Consider the following 17,366-nt stretch of genomic DNA (forward strand, 5'->3'; position numbering starts at 1 on the left):
TCCTACGTCTCGGATCCCAACAGGATACTACGTACTAGATTTCCTTAGCTGATCTCACCCAAAACTAAGAGTTGCTACGACCTAAATTCGAAGACTTCAATAAAAAAATCTGTATCACACAAAAAAGCCTATGGTAATAGATAAATCCGTCTCCCACGAATATACCTACGAGTTTTGTTCCGTCTTTTGATAAATCAAGGTGAACAAGAACCTATTGATAATCCGGACTTATATTCCCAAACAACAGCCTAGTATTATCAATCACCTCACAGTAGTCTTAATCGACGCAGCGAAAAAATATATTGTGGAATCACAAACGATGAGATGAAGATGTTTGTGATTACTTTTTATCTTTCCTATCGGTGATAGAAATCTCAAGCCAATTATTACAATTATACTCGTACGATGGAAACAGCAATATCAGATCACACAACTACGATAAAGTAGTATCGGTATGGCTTCATAATCCCAATGAAGTCTTTAAGTCGTTAACCTGGTTTAGAAGAAGAAACCAAAGGTTAAAGGAGAATCGACTCTATCTTAGCACAACTAGTATCACACAGAATGTGTGGGGATTAGGTTTCTCAGTTTCTAGAGTTCTTCCTTATATAGTCTTTCAAATCAGGGTTTGCAAGGTAACAAAGTATTCAATATTCACTGTTATATGATAACCTGATTAGATTCAAACTAATATTTATCAACCGTTAGATCGAAAACATAGCTTGTTATACACAAATGAAATGCACGTTTACAGACTTGTGTAACCGTACCCAAACTTGTACATTAGTTGGTTGAACAATAGTTAACCAAATGGTTAGCCATATGATCACTTTCATATCAACCATATTCTTCTTCACCATAACTAGTTCAAATGACTCAAATGAACTAGTTAGAGAGTTGTTCAATTGCAAGGAAATCTCATGTACTACATAAGACATAATTTAAGCAAAAACAATTTGATTCACTTGAATCGGTTCATGAACTCTATAGCCACGGTTTGAAATTGCATTCCTTAGTTAATATGAATAAGTTCAAAAACATCGTTTTTAGATATAACCTAATCAAGTTCGCGGACTGGGTTCGCGGACTTAAGTTCCCGGACTGGGTTCGCGGACTTAAGTTCCCGGATGGAGTTCACAAACTCCAGCAGAAATTATCGGGTTTGAGAACTTCGCCAGTTCGCGGACTGGGTTTGCGGACTGAGTTCGCAGACTTAGCTCACGCACTACTCCGGTTATCTTTATCAACAAAGTTCGCAAACTTTAGTTCAAAGAATAAGGACTTATACATATATGTGTTTCCACAACAATGTTTATATCCTCCAATGGTTATATAACCTAAACTCTCATTTCAATCATTGAAACATTCTCAAAGAACGTTATATAGTTGTTATTCACAAATCATTTTTCGTCAAAGCAATTTTCAAAGTGATTGAAACATAACATGACTTTCGTCACTAGGTAAAGATGAACTTGGCTAAAGCGAAAGCTTACCAACACATATTTCGAGAAATAGATAGGCGAGATAAACTCGGCTCGAAATACCAAATGTGCATAATCTAAGTCTATATAGCAAAACGACTTTTGTCTTAAGATAGAAGATAAATAGACTTTTGAGTGATAGATAAATTCAAGTCTCCACATACCTTTTAGTCGATGAAGATCCACCATCTCCTTGTGTAGTCCTTCGTCTTGTATGATGATTGCCATAGAGTTCTTGAGCTCAACTACACTTTCTATCCTAGTCCGAGACTTTAGCTATAGTAGACTAGAAATCAAGACTTATAGTTTTGATCACTAACATTGACAAACATGCTTGAGATAGCAACGCATGCGAGTTCGACCGAGCAATGCTCTAACAGATTCCTCATCTAAGGCGTCCTCATCACCAGAATCAACATCAACTGGTGTTGGTAGTTATTGTGCCTTCTGTGCCAACTGGTGTTGGTCGTTGTTGTGCCTTTTGTTCTTGAATTTCATCAATTTCATCTTTGCCATAATTTCAATTGTGACTGATTCATTTTTGTCGTGTCCATTCCCATTATTCCTCTCATATGTGCATCAAAAATTTTCTTTTCAACTTCCTTATGACCTTTCTTCATTTCTGAAGACATTTTTTTGCGCTCAACTATTTTGACAATATAATTTTTTTTCTTGTTTTCGAAAAAATCTTGATGCCGACATTACGAAGTCGATGACATCTTGAGCTTCCTTCCTTCCTTAGTTTTTTATTTTTATTTTCCACATCCACTCCTTCCAATTTATTAGCTCTTCCATTTATTAGTTCTTCCTCTTGAGAGCCATGTTGGGATCCACCACGTTGGGATTGACTACCATGTTTAGATCCACCGGTTTCTAAGGGGATTTCTTTGGTACAACATATCCATCCAACAGATCAGAGTTATATTGGTTCAGCTTTCTGAGGATGTGGAAGCATGCTTCGTGCTTGAAACTCGAATTTCTTTTTCTTTGTCTTTCCTCTCGAGTTTCCTTTGCTGAAGATTTACCAATATATAAATTAGCTATTATAATAAATTGATAAAATATTTCAAAATCAATGAAACAAGTAACTTATCACATCGATATCAGTATCACCGCTTTATCTTTGTCAAGTCATTTGCATCGTCAAAGATACCAATTGTTCAGGTGTTTGCTAATTATACTAAAACGACTGGACAACCCGGAAGCATCAAAGTTTTTTGGATTCCCAGTTTCCTGACAAAATTGTATAAAAATGTTCCCCAAGAGCGTATCATGTGATTGTTGACCACCATTGATTAGATCAAGCGTAAATGCTACGTAAGCTCTGCAAATAACTTTATCTTCATCAAGACTAAGCTTTGGACCCCGAACTCTTTGTGATGTATTATTTTGTGTTCCCAATGGGATTGCCATTTTTTGAGGTTTTTTTATAAAATTAATGAGGTGTTTGAGATTGAAAGATTAAGATTGAGGAGTTTTAGAAGTTTGAGATCAACAAATGAAGATTGAAGTGAAATCATAAGAGATTGTGGATGTAGAAAGTGCGGTTTAGAAGTTGAAAATGGTTATATTTATATGAAGTGGAATTAGAGCCGTTGGATGAGAGATAGTCTTTATGGGCTCAATCGAGACCGCTAGTCTCAATGTGAGACGAGACTCATCTCCACGTCTCGGCGTAATATATGCCAACCAACCTACACAGATGGGCTCGGTCAGATTGAGCCGACCGTCTCAATTTAAAACTTAATGGACGAACCCTCAAATGTGAGGGTTCTATCCATTTTACTTGTTTACCTCATAAATCACAATGGACAGATGAGCTTGTTTGCCGGTCCGATTGGACTTGCTCTAAAGAACTAAAGAAAACAACCCAACTAGCCCATCTCTCACAGGCCCAGCACAAACTGTTGTCCCTTTTACGCCTCTTCCTATTAATAGTGTTTCGTTTCTAGGGTTTCGTCGTTCGATTTCCTTTTGTAAACACAGAGGCAGAGCTTCACTGTGAAAGTACCCAGATCAAATCAGTATCCCACGCGCATGACTTCCAGGTCAGGACTAGTTCCCGTCTTTTACCCGAATCTCTCGATTGGCATCTCATTGCTGTGAAGCACAAATGCAGATGGCTAGAGGTATATTTCAGGACCCTAATTATAATTTTGAGATTTATGGGTTTATCCTATTATTTTATTTTTTGATTCAACCACAAATCTGTAGTGTGTATAGTGTTTTTATTGTATATTGGTTTAGGACTATTTGAGTTTTTCTCTTGAAGAATCTGAGAGGGTTTTCTTGTTGTTTTCTGATTGATTTCTCACAATCCTTGTGAATGTATCTTGGTTTTGTAGGATTATAATTACATCTTCCTTCTCATTGCTGAGTTGTTGTAGAAAAGCAGGATTTCAATCTTTAAGACTTTTTAAATTTTAGCTATGGAGATGATTTCAGAAGAGGATACAGTTGAGAAGAGCCTAAAATTATTAATTTTTGCAGGGGCACATCCTAAATTTGGGTTGCTTTTAGCATCTTGTTCTAAAACTTGGCCAAGGAAATGAAAAAGTGGTGCAGAAAGTGATTATCTTGAAAGAAGGTAACCAGAATGAATGGAGTCAAGCTCGCTCATGTTTTTAGTGATCATCAAATCTTCTGTGAATTATTCAGATGGAAATATCTCAGTTTGGTGGTTGGGGGACGACTAAGATTGATCAAGCACACCTTGGTGCAACTTCAGTTTCTTGGGCACCAGTTACAGCCCCTGGAGCTCTAGTAGGATCTGATTTACTTGTTCCTGTTCAGAAGCTTGTTCCTGGTGGTTGTGATGATACTGTGAAGGTTTGGAAACTTTACAATGGAACATGGAAGATGGATTGCTTCCTGTCTCTTCAGATGTTTAAGGATTGGGTGAGGGATGTGTCTTGGGTATCAAATCTAGGACTTCCAAAATCAACTGTTGCAAGTGCTTCGGCAGGATGGAACTGTTACTATACGGACTGTCGCAGATCCGTGGGAAGGCAAAGTTTTGAAGGATTTTAATACTCCTATTCGGAGAATTTCGTGATCTCTTACTGGTAATACTTGCATGTGGCTGATGGTACAATACAACACTGTTACATTCTCGAAAGAATGTAGGATCTGATTTACTTGTTCCTGTTCAGAAGCTTGTTTCTGGTGGTTGTGATAATACTGTGAAGGTTTGGAAACTTTACAATGGAACATGGAAGATGGATTGCTTCTTGGCTTGTCAGATGTGTAAGGATTGGGTGAGGGATGTGTTTTGGGTATCAAATCTAGGACTTCCAAAATCAACTGTTGCAAGTGCTTTGGCAGGATGGATCTGTTACTATACGGACTGTCGGAAAGAAGGAGATCTATGGGAAGGCAAAGTTTTGAAGGATTTTAATACTCCTGTTTGGAGAATTTCGTGATCTCTTACTGGTAATATTTGGATGTGGCTGATGGTACAGTACAACAATGTTACATTCTCGAAAGAAGCAGTTGTTGGAGAATGGCAGCAGGTGAGAACAGTAGAGCCCTAATTCCAGTCTTTCACGTTATAATTCTCTTGGTAGCTCTATCATATATCTTGGGCTGTTTTGTGTTTTTTCTATTTTTATTTTTCTCCCGTGATTATACATTTCCTGAATAGTGCTGGTCAATTTGAAACTCCAAAATTTCAAGAGTTTCGTAGAATTGAAGTTGTTGATGAGCTAATTGATCTCTAGTTAGTTGTTGTGGAAGTGAATTGAATTGTTTGTCATGCTATCCTTTCGTTTGATTGAGCGGAGTCATCAATACTCTCCTTAAACCTTGTGAGCTTACAACTTGGGAGATTACTTCTCAAATTTATGCAGTTGAAAAACAGAAGTTAGTTTGGAATACAATTTAGCTTACTTTCTTCTGATCTGAGGGATTAATTTCTTCTGATTAGGGGAAGTTTCACAAGCTTATTTTACTTTTTACTGATAGTGTGTTTGAATACCAGAATCAAAACTTTTGATTCTACAAAACTCTTGAAGTCTTCGTAAAAAGTTGATTTTTATTATTCTAGAAGTCATTTGAAATTGGGTTCCCAAATTTACTTATGATTTTTGTGCCTCTTGAATTCGAAAAGTAACTTCTTAAGTGGTATCCAAACATGTTATATAAAAGTGTTTGGATCCACCTTGAGAAGTTGCTTTTCGACTTCTGGAAGCAAAAAATGTCAGAAGTTAGGTTCAGAATGACTTCTAGAAGTAAAATGATGTACTTTCTGTGAAACAAAATGTTTTTGCTTCTGACTTATATTGTGGAAAGAAGCAGTTAATGGAGAAAGGCAGCGAGTGACAACAATAGAGCTTTAATTCCAGTATTTCACGTTATAATTCTTTTGGTAGCTTTATTATATATCTTGGGCTTTTTTTTGTGTTTGTTTCTTTCTCTTACCGTTCTGTAGAACTTCTATTCTTAATTTTTTCCCGTGATTATAAATTTCCTGAATAGTGCTGTTCATTTTGAAACTTCAAGAGTTTTGTAGAATCGATCAGTAGTTAGTTGTTGTGGAATTGATCAGTAGTTAGTTGTCGTGGAAGTGAACTGAATTGTTTGTCATGCATATCCTTTCGGTTTGATTGAGTGGACTCATCAATACTCTCTTTAAACGCTTATGAGTTTTCTTACTGCATTTTGAAAAATATTCAAACTGGCTTGTGAATTCGTCAACTATTTTCCATGTAGAAACAGGTGTTCAACCATACTAAGCATATGGTTTTCTCTTCTATAGTTCTTCTCCCTGCGAGTTTCCATGTGATGGCTGCCTTTAGAAACGGTTTCTGAACAAACGTATCTTATTTCTGTAGCTTATCTGTGTTTCTGGATGTATTAATGATCCTTGATGCCTTGCTTCATTTAGGTTTGCAGATTTTGGATGCAAGTATAAAATGTGTAGTTTATTCTTTATTTTTACAAAACTGTTACCTTTTCCAGTGATGAACTATTTAGTAATCCGAAAACGAATTGGCATGATGACAGATGGTGCTCCCTTTCTGCGGTATAGGTTGAGGAACCATGATTTCATGCCCTTGTGGATAATAGGCATTCTGAGGATTGAAGGTGTCAGATTTGAGATTTGGAAAAATTATCATTTATTTCGGTGTTTTTCTTGCTATGATTTCCGATTTTTTTTGGTTGTCTTTTAATCATATGCTTCTTGTACATATGCAGATTTTTACTGCAATACTTCTTCAGTTTTGTGTTGCATATATGATTGGCTTTCTTCCTGCTTTTCTTATACAATTTGCTCTGGGCCCTCCGCTCCGATATACTTGAGAAACTGTACACTTCGAAACTTGGTTATTTTCACTGAACTGTTACCTTTTCCAGTGATGAACTATTTAGTAATCCGAAAAATGAACTGGCATGAAATTGATGACAGATGGTGCTCCCTTTCCGCAGTGTAGGTTGAGGAACCATGATTTCATGCCCTTGTGGATAATAGGCATTCTGAGGATTGAAGGTATCAGATTTGAGATCTGGAAACAATATCATTCATTTGGGTGTTTTTCTTGCTATGATTCCGATTTTTTTGTGGTTGTCTTCTTTTACATATGTAGATTTTGCTGCAATACTTCTTCAGTTTTGTGTCGCGTATACGATTGGCTCCCTTCCTGTTTTTCTTATACAGTATGCTCTGGGCCTCCGCTCAGATTTACTTGAGAGAAACCGTACACTTTGAAACATGGTTGTCAACAATCATGTGCGCCACCAAATCTTAGCTATAGTGATTTTCTGTGTATTTGTTTTGAGACTGTAGGGTTTAGGACTTTAGCTATTTGGGTTTTCTATTTTAAAGAATCAGAGAGGGACCTTAAGCTTACATCAGTAGTGTATTCTTCTTTGTGCCGAACTATAACCTTTAACTGTGATTTGCTATTTAGTAATCAGAGAAAAGAGCTTGCATGATATTGATGACAAATGGTGCTCCATTTCTGCAGTACATACTGAGGAATGAAGGTATCAGATTTCGGGGATCTGGAAACTATAATAATTTAGTTTGGTGTTTTTCTTGCTATGATTTCCGATTTCTTTTAGTCGTCTTTTTATCATATGCTTCTTCAAAAACTCTTGACAAACCGTGGAAAAAAACCACGGGAAAACTACCCTTTCACATCATTGAAATTGTGGGGCCCAAAAGTGCCTCCCTGCTAATCCCCCAAGGGGTGGGCCCCACCAGACATGCGAGATGACGGTTTTTCCGTGGTTTTTTTCGACGGATCGTTTTTTGAACCACTGTCTTTTACAATACCTTTTCAGTTTTGTGTTGCATATATGGCTTTCTTCCTGGTTTACTTGTACAATTTGCTCCGGGCCTCTGCTCAAGTTTGGGTATAGTTGACAATCATGTCCACCACCGGATCTGTTATGGTGATTTTCTGGTTATTTGTTTTGAGTATAGGATTTGGGACCTTGGTATTTGGGTTTTCCGAGAGAGACCTTGGCTTATGTCAGTATAGCGTGTTCTTTGTTTGTGCCGAACTATTACCTTTCTTTTTGAAAAACTTTTGTAAACAGTTATAAAAGCTTTATGGAGTATTTGTGTCATACATGAGAGATTATTTTTTCACTTTATTCAGTTGTAAAACCAGAAGTTAGTTTGGAGACACGATTTCAAAGTGACTTCTAAAAGCAAAAAAGTTTACTTTCTCTTGATTTCAGAAATTAATTTCTGCTTATGAAGAGACATAAACACTTCTGCTTCTAGCATTTAAACACTCTATTAGCAAAAGTTTCACAAACTTATTTTATTTTTTACCAATAGGGTGTTTGAATACCAGAAAAACAGTCTCCAGAAATAGAAGTCAAAAAGTCAGAAGCAAAAACATTTTATTTCAAGAAAAGTTAACTTTTTTGACTTTACAAGTTATTTTGAAATCGGGTTCCAAATTTACTTATGATTTTTGTGCCTCTAGAATTTGAAAAGTAACTTCTCGAGTGGTAGCCAAACAAGCTATTCGGATCCATCTTGAGAAGTTGCTTTTTGACTTCTAGAAGCAAGAAAGTTAGAAATTAGGTTGGAACCAATTATCAGAATGAGAAATAAAAAATCTACTTTTTGTGAAGCAAACTGTTTTTTTTTCTGACTTTCGAGACTGACTTCTGCTTATCCAGAAGAAAACTAGCCTAAACGTCCCTAAACCCTACTAGCTCATCTTTCAATGGCCCGGCATAAACTAGAACTGTTGTACCTTGTATGCATCTTCCTTAATAGTTTTTCGTTTCCGGGCTTTCAATTTCATTTTGTAAACACAGAGGCAGAGCTTCACTCAAAAAGAACCCTGAATTAAAAAAAAAAAGAATCCTGCACGCATGATTTGCGTAGTCAGGACTAGTTCCTGTCCTTTACCTGAGTCTCTTAATGGCAACTCATTGCTGAAGGAGAAATGCAGATGGCTAGATGTGTATTTCAGAACCCTAATTTTATTTTGTGAGATTTAAAGATTTATTTCCTGTTAATTTTTATATTTTACTAGAAATCTGTAGTGTGTGTATAGTGTTTTTGTGTGTATTTTGGTTTAAGACCTTAGTTATTAGAGTTTTTCCTCTGAAGAATCAGAGAAGGTTTCTTGTTGTCTGATTGATTTCTCACAATCGTTGTGAATGTATCTTGGGTTTTGCAGGATTAGAGTTAGGTCTTCCTTCTCATTGCTAAGTTGTTGTAGAAAAGCAAGTTTTCAGGCTTGCGACTTTTCAATGGTCTCAGAAGAGGATACAGAGCCTAAAACTTGGCCTTGGAAATGAAAAACTGGTGGAGAATGGGATATGGTCAAGCAATACATCTTATCAAATTATTTAATTTTTGCCTTTTCTTTGCAAGGGCACATCCTAATATTGGGTCATCTTGTTCTTATGATGGGAAAGTGGTTATCTGGGGTGAGGTATGTGTCTTGGGTACCAAATCTAGGGATTCCAGAATCAACTGTTGCAAGTGCTTCCACAGGATGGAACTGTTATTATATGGACTGTCGCAAAAGAAGGTGATCTGTGGGAAGCCAAAGTTTTGAAGGATTTTAATACGTCTCTTACTGGTAATATTTTGGATGTGGCTGATGGTAACAACAATGTTACGTTCTCGAAAGAAGCAGTTGGTGGAGAATGGCAGCAGGTGAGAACAGTAGACCCCTAATTCCACGTTATAATTCTCTAGGTAGCTTTATTATGTATCTTGAGGAGTTTTTTGTGTTTTTCTTTCTCTTACCCTTTTGTATATTTCTTGAATAGTGCTGTTCAATCTGAAACTCCAGAATTACAAAAGTTTTGTAGAATTGAAGTTGTTGATGAACTATTTGATCAGTAGTTAGTTGTTGTGGAAGTTAACTGAATTGCTTGTCATGCATATCCTTTTGTTAGATTGAGTTGAGTCGTCAGTACTTTCCTTAAACGCTTGTGAGTTTTCTTATTGCACTTTGAATTTTATTTACAAACCGGCTTGGTTTTTTCTTGTATAGTTGTTCTTCTCCCTGCGAGTTTCCATGTGATGGCTGTCTTTAGAAACGGTTTCTGAACAAGCTTAGCTTATCTGTGTTTTGGGATGTGTTCATGATCCTAGATGCCTTATTTCATTTAGGTTTGCGGATTTTGGATGCAAGTTTAAGTATAAATATGTGTAATTTATTCTTTATTTTCACTGAACTGATACCTTTTCCAGTGATGAACTATTTAGTAATCCGAAAAACGAACTGGCATGAAATTGATGACAAATGGTGCTCCCTTTCCGCTGTGTAGGTTGAGGAACCATGATTTCATGCCCTTGTGGATAATAGGCATTCTGAGGATTGAAGGTATCAGATTTGAGATCTGGAAACAATATTATTTATTTCATTATTTGGGTGTTTTTCTTGATATGATTCCGATTTTTTTGTGGTTGTCTTTTAATCATATGCTTCTTTTACACATATGCTTCTTTTGCTGCAATACTTCTTCAGTTTTGTGTCGCATATACAATTGGCTCTCTTCCTGTTTTTCATATACAGTATGCTCTGGGCCTCCGCTCAGTTTTACTTGAGAGAAACTGCACACTTTGAAACTTGGTTGTCAACAATCATGTGCGCCACCAAATCTTAGCTATAATGATTTTCTGTGTATTTGTTTTGAACTGTAGGGTTTAGCACTTTAGCTATTTGGGTTTTCTTTTTTAATGAATCAGAGAGGGACCTTAAGCTTACGTCAGTAGTGCATTCTTCTTTGTGCCAAACTATTACCCTTTACTGTGATGAGCTATTTAGTAATCCGAGAAAAGAGCTTGCATGAAATTGATGACAATGGTGCTCGCTTTCTACTTTATTGCAGTATAGGTCGAGGAACCATGATTTCATGCCCTTGTAAATAATAGGCGTTCTGAGGAATGAAGGTAGCAGATACGAAATCTGAAAATGTACGTATGTGTTTGGGTGTTTAGTTTATTTTTTTTACTCAAAGAAGGGCAATGATATTAAAGAGGGTTCAGCTGCACCATTAAGAGTGTGATGCAGAGAGTAATGCCATCAAATAAATTTGAACCTACAGACCAGTTGAAATTAAAAGTCTTTTACACTATCAATGATCTCTTCCAGCTTGTCTGGGTGTTAGTCGTGCTACGGTTTCCTATATTTTCAAGTTGTCTTGTGATCACATATACCATTTTTCCTGCACTACTTACAGTTTTGTGTTGCATATACAATTGCCTTTCTTCGTTTGCTATTTTCTCTGGATCGCTGCTCAAATTTTGATACAGTGGAGAAATTATACCCTTGGAAGCTTTGGTTGTCAACATTCATGTCCACCACCAAATCTCAGCTGTAGTTTTTTGTGTGTATTTCGTTAAGGTCTAGGGAGGGTCCCTTGTTGTCTGATTGGTCTTACAATTTGTATGTATCTTGGGTTTTCCCTTGTTGTCTGATTGGTCTTACAATTTGTATGTATCTTGGGTTTTGCAGGATTGAAAGTTTTATCGTCTCCTCATTCCTGAGTTGTGGCATTGGTTCTCGAAAGGTAGGAGGATCCGAATCTCAAAACTTTTAAGATTGTAGTAATTGAGAAGCCTAAAACTCGGAAAAGGAAATGGAAAAGTGGTGCAGATAGGGATAATGTCAAGGCATACATTGTATCAGATGAAGGAACAAGTATAGAGAATTTGCCAGAAGTTTTGTGCTGCATATACTTCTTGTTTTTGTATAATTGATAATGATAACATAGTTTTAAGCATTAACACACCCAAATTACATCAAATATAATTCTTCGTTTAATTAGAAGAGGGGAAAATACTAACAACAGTAGAAGGGTTCTTCCAAGATTGTACAGTAACAACAGCTTTAAACAATTTACATATTCCATCCTCAATTGCAGAAATATTCAAGGTGTATCTAGTTCCTGCAACAACTTGAGTCTGGGCTTCGACAACTTCTTTAAGCGTCAAACTTCCTTTTTCTCCTTCCTTGAATTTCATATTATATTGCTCAACTGAATATTTCGCCAATTTTTGAACAGTTTTATGTGTTTTCACATCTTCGACTTTATGTATTCCTCCGCATATTACTCCATTAAACAGAATAAGATGATGATAAGGAACAGATGAATAAAAGGATGATGGAGATTGTGAGAATTAAGTGTTATAAATTTATTTTTGGATGAAGAATGAATGTGGGAATTTATATAGAGAAGGTGTTATATGGAGAGAATTTATAGAGGGAGGTATAAGTTCTATGATACACTAGTTGTACAAGACCAAAATCACCCAAAAGGCATACACGTTCGTGGAGGAGTTTGGAAGTAGTCTAGGGGTATCATCAGAAAAGAAAAACATACAATGCATACATAAATGATGTAAAATTAGTGTCAGTATTAGGCCTAGCACCCTTGGTGTGCGGCTCTTTTCCAACTTATATTCTGCAATACCTTATATCTACTATAAGCATCATACCAAGTTATCCAACTAATAATTGCACGAGGAAGATGATATTCAAAAAGAAGATAGAGAAAGGCTTATGTTATTGTAAAGATAAAACACAACTATAGCATCAATGTTCAAAATCCAACCTACACAGGAATTCAAATTCTAAACTTACAAAAAATAAAAAAGTTCAGGACGGATTTAATCTCCTTTCTAACTAGCCTCTACAAGCTACAGCCAGAAAAATGAAAAAGAAATTACATTTCCACCACAATAAGAATGCCAAAAATATCAAAGAAACATCTAAACAATTGAATGACTATGATCTTGCTTTAAGATAATTTACAGAGAGAAGCAATGCACAGAACTACTGACCTAGCAAATAGGGTAGGGAGAAAGAGAAATTCTCATAATTTCATGGTGCTGCTCTTTTTCTTTTTCGCCTCCGAGCTGAAAACAAGCTTTTTTACAGTAAACAGAGAAAGATTATACAGATCATCCTCTGCCAATATAAAAAGAAGAATTTTGCGGTCTGTTTTACCTGGGTGCTACAACAACAGATGTATGAACAGCAAAAGCAAGGGGCTTTTGAGTATTGCGCCTTAGAAAGAATGGTACAATTCAGGTCAATGTGACCTTTTCTATCCTAGGCATCGGAATCAATGAGATTGGCAACATCAAAACCTATGGATAAATTTCAATAACCATGAGATCAACTGACCTGCTCCCCAATCAAATCAAGACCGACGACTAAGAATGTAATCCCTTGAAACAATAGAAAGTAGAAGTGAATCCCTTGAGCAGATAATAAACTTCTGGCAGAGGCAGCTAATAGAATAAACGCAAGAGCAAGTTCCTTCTTGTACAAACGATTTTTCTTTTTGGATTTCTTGGTGATTTCTAACTTGGTTAGATCAGCGAGGCCTGATTCGGAAGAAGATTTATAAATGAGACTTGTGGTTTCAGCTTGAGTCTCGGATTCTTTTTCAAAAGCTATCAAATCTGTTTCTGATGATCTTCCCAACTTCTTAGTAACCACCCACTCATAGGAACTAGTTAATCTGAAAAGTCCGGATATCATGGCATTGAATTTAGTTACTGACATTGTGTTCTCAAATAGAAGGTACGGAACGATAAATGGGACTGATCTTGGTGCAGGGATTATATTTAAAATAGACATGACTCCGGGAACATAACATACGACCCAAGCAGGTAAGTGCGCTTCTGGTAAGAACATGGTAAGTGGGAGAATGATGCAGAAGAGTGTGAATGAATAAAAAGGTAGAATGAGTTTCCGTAAGAGGAAGAATAGAAATATCAAATTTGCCTTTTTTGCAACACTTATCTGCAAGAGAAGAATAAATAGATTAATCACCTCATAGCTCATACAAAGGTTAACCAAGTGACCAACACAGATTGAAATGAAAACAGTAATTACCGCACGTGATAAATTCACTTAGGTCCTACAGATTTTGCAACAGTAACCGAAGTCTCAGTTTCAGGGAACAATAGTGCCAACAGGTGTTTGTTTGATGAAGAAGTCGTGAGAAAGAATCAGTGCAAGACATAGCAAATATGAAGACATTCTTACAAAAAAAGAGTACAATCCACGTAACAGAAAATCCTCCTCACCTTTGAACGAAGGATGTCAACGAAGCACAGACGGAACAGCTGCATTGGGCCAGAATGCCAACGGTGCTGCTGTTTTATATACGCTCCATAAGATTCAGGGAGTTCACAAAGGCACTATGCACACGAAAGAAAGATCTTTTTTAGAAGATAGCAGACCCAGATTTATGAAAGAAAATAACATCTAATAATTTACAAACCTTAACATCATTTAGATATATGAACTTCCATCCACAGAGATGAGCCCGTACAGCTATATCCATATCCTCAACTGTAGTTCTCTCTAACCAGCCGCCAGATTCCTCAAGAGCCTTGATCCTCCATACACCAGCAGTCCCATTGAAACCGAAAAAGTTGATGAATATGCCATTCACCTGTTGTTCAACCTCGAAGTGGAAAGACAAGTTTATGTTCTGCAACCTTGTAAGCAGATTCTCGTCCTTGTTTACAAAAGACCATCTTGTCTGAACCAGTGCAAGATCTTCATTCCCCTTCAGTAAAAAAAACTAACCATTAATAAAATAACTTCTATCACCTCTGTCTTTGGTCCTCTTTTTTCTATTGAACTATCACTTAAGGGAAATAACCAATGGACACACCTCCTCAACTTTTATTGATAATTATTTGTTTTTTCAAGTGAAAGAAAACTATTGTTTCAAATGTTGACCTATTCCTTTGTTGTTTACATTTTAAATCCTGAGAGAAGGTTCCGATCATTTCAATCGCAGCATTACGTATTCACTTATTCACTGCTAAGTTTCATAGTCAAATTCTGTGAACTAAAGCTTCTAACACCTATTTCACTGGTCTGATAAGAGTTAAAGAAACAAAGAGTACAAAATTACCTTAAAATGGGGGATCGTTTTCTTCAAGAAATCGGGCCCAGGTTGAAAGTCTGCATCAAAAATGGCAACAAACTCATAGTCCTTTACATAGTCGCAGCTCATAGCTGACTTAAGATTTCCTGCCTTGTAGCCAGTTCTTATAAGTCGATGTCTGTATATTATGCGCACACCCTTTTGCTGCCATTTTTGAACTTCAGCCTTGATAAGATGTTGCACATCTAACTCATCCGAGTCATCAAGAACCTGAACTAGCATTCTATCTGCAGGCCAGTCCTGGATGCAAACAGCTGCTATTGATTGATGGTAAACCTGTGTTGCACCACACATTTAACAATTCACACAAAAGTCATTCAATAATCAAGTCCAAGATAATCACAATATTTGTTCTCCTTTTGAACAACATGAAGAAGCTGGAAATACCCAAGCAAATATGAACTAAGGTCAATTAAAAACAGGGAAAGTAGTAGAATGTAAAATGAAAGTCAGGTTTGTAAAAACAACATCGATTCATTACTACATTTTTAACTTGAATTTTTATGTGACTTTCTTGAATATAGTATGGCAACGCGAGTTATCAACTATAACATACAGTTAGTTAATCTGAATGCCAATGTCAGGCTCTTTTGAAACAATCTGGCTTACAGCTGACTAAGTGGAATTGACGATCCCAAATTCCCAATAGATATTATTCGGAATAACCGACCCTTATATTCATGCTATGCTTCATTTTTTTGGTTGATGTGTGGTGAATATTGAATGCCTCAACCACTAATAGTAATCAGGGAACATGACATATCATTTCTCCATTTCTACCTCTATTTACAGAAATTCCATTACAAAAATAGGGTTAACACTTGAATGCAATGCAGGGTCTTCTACATAAGAAATTAAACTGGATAGAACTGGTGCAAGATAGACTAGCCATTTGGACAATTTATCCAATGAGAGACATCGATCTATAGTTATACTACTACTAATGAAAATTAAGCAACATGAAAAATGCCATGCCAGGATATTAGAATACAATTTTAGCTCAAGAGCCAAGGGGTTTCAAAACTTAAACATGATAGGCCACTGAAACTTCAAACCCACGATTCTCTACAACATGGAGAAGGTCACTTGCAATCATGGATACAATTTATGTACATTTTCAAGTAACTAATCACTTTTTTTGAAGCATATTTGCTGGCATATTCAATAAGATAACTAACACATTCTGAAGCATTCATTTCAGTTTTCTAAAAATGAGTACATCCAAAAATTAAGCAGCAATTTCATGGATAATTCAAGTAATACTGAAGAAACATACACGAAACATACAGAATTATAGGCCAGATCCAAGTATTTGTTGTTACCTCCTTTTCGTTGCACATAGGGATCTGAATCAAAACCATAGGATAATCCTCAGAATTCTGATCTTCAACATCTCCTCCTCCTTCTCCATCATTGAATTCCATCAATGGAACGGGTTTCAACCTCCGAAACTTAATCCAGAAACACCCTAACATCAAAACAATACGATCCACTGATTGAATCAAGAACAAAACTATACAAAAATTCGACATAACCTGCAACGGAGGTGCTAAATAATCTGCTCTTATCAACAACCATTTCGCATACACAAGTTTCTCAAAACTCAAAGCTGAATCTATTGACGGTGGTCTGAAATGCCATCCTTTAAAGTAAGCAATAAGTTCAATCAAAAGTAAACTAACAACCACAATCAAAAACACCTTAATAATCTTATAAAACCTCGATTCAGAATTCGACGATCCAGAACTTGAAGAATTCGTCGACGAATTCGAATTATTCTTCGTTATCCTACGATTCGTAGTACGAATCAATGAACAGAAACCGTTGATTAACCAAGCTAAGAAACTCGAAATTTGCTGAAATTTGAGAAGAATAACAAATGAAATTTGCCGAGCATTTCTACTTCTACCAACTTCTTTTCTTCTATGTTCATCGTCTTCATCATCATCAACATCGCGATGACTGTTACTGGTACTAGTAGAAGTATTATTACTGGAGATCTCTGAGTTGATTTCAGATTTATGTTTTTCTTTTTCTTTGTTCCACCATTCCTGAAACTCGTAATTAGGTTTTTTAGACATCAAATCTGGAAAATCTCTCTATTTTTGTTTTCTGGGGAGCATTATTTTTGTTCTTTCGTTTGTTACAGTGAGTCTGGTTTTGATCCGTTGTTTGAGGAGTGAGGCGCTAAATTTAGTGAGAGAGACACAAGTCGTAACCATATTTAGTGGAGGTTGTCAGTCAGTGTCATCAAACACCGATTTCGGATAATTAAATAAGGTTGTCCTACTAAATACAACCTTCTTTAGGGTTACATATGCGAGCCAGTTCGATTTTGTGCACACTCTTTTCTTTTTTCTTAAATGCAGCAAAGAAGTTTTACTATTCTAGAGAACAACTGACATTGTTTGGATCTTCCAATATTGCACCATCAATAAAATTTGGAGGATGATTAATCTAATTTTTCCAGATTTTTAGGAT

The 17,366-nt window shown here is 36.3% G+C and overlaps 1 protein-coding gene and 1 pseudogene across 2 annotated transcripts; one reads left to right on the forward strand and one right to left on the reverse strand.

Annotated features, from left to right (window-relative positions):
* The first annotated feature begins 3,460 nt into the window (after window positions 1–3,460).
* On the forward strand, window positions 3,461–11,864 carry LOC113282838 (annotated as a pseudogene).
* Window positions 11,865–12,459: 595 nt separating this feature from the next.
* Window positions 12,460–17,100, reverse strand: LOC113282837 (probable xyloglucan glycosyltransferase 6). 2 transcript variants are annotated; one of them, XR_003327186.1, is made up of 6 exons: window positions 16,208–17,100; window positions 14,853–15,161; window positions 14,208–14,498; window positions 14,011–14,124; window positions 12,754–13,723; window positions 12,460–12,609 (listed from the first exon to the last, which is right to left on the reverse strand). XR_003327186.1 is itself a non-coding variant. In XM_026531945.1 (5 exons), exons 1-5 carry the CDS (start codon window positions 16,964–16,966, stop codon window positions 13,091–13,093), a joined length of 2,106 nt encoding a protein of 701 aa, XP_026387730.1. In that variant the 5' UTR covers window positions 16,967–17,100; the 3' UTR covers window positions 12,460–13,090. The 2 variants fall into 2 exon arrangements, 1 of the variants encoding a protein (XP_026387730.1); XM_026531945.1 differs by having other exon boundaries at window positions 12,460–13,723.
* Between the last annotated feature and the right edge of the window lie 266 nt (window positions 17,101–17,366).

The sequence above is a fragment of the Papaver somniferum genome, chromosome 5 (genome assembly GCF_003573695.1).
Source record: "Papaver somniferum cultivar HN1 chromosome 5, ASM357369v1, whole genome shotgun sequence".
Classification (NCBI taxonomy): Eukaryota; Viridiplantae; Streptophyta; class Magnoliopsida; order Ranunculales; family Papaveraceae; genus Papaver; species Papaver somniferum.

Coding starts and splice junctions, on each gene's coding strand:
- LOC113282837 (XM_026531945.1), bottom strand. CDS start 16,966: ATGTCTAAAAAACCTAATTACGAGTTTCAGGAATGGTGGAACAAAGAA. Junction 15,162..16,207: donor CTATGTGCAACGAAAAGGAG/GTAACAACAAAT, acceptor GGTGCAACACAG/GTTTACCATCAATCAATAGC. Junction 14,499..14,852: donor AAACGATCCCCCATTTTAAG/GTAATTTTGTAC, acceptor TTTTTACTGAAG/GGGAATGAAGATCTTGCACT.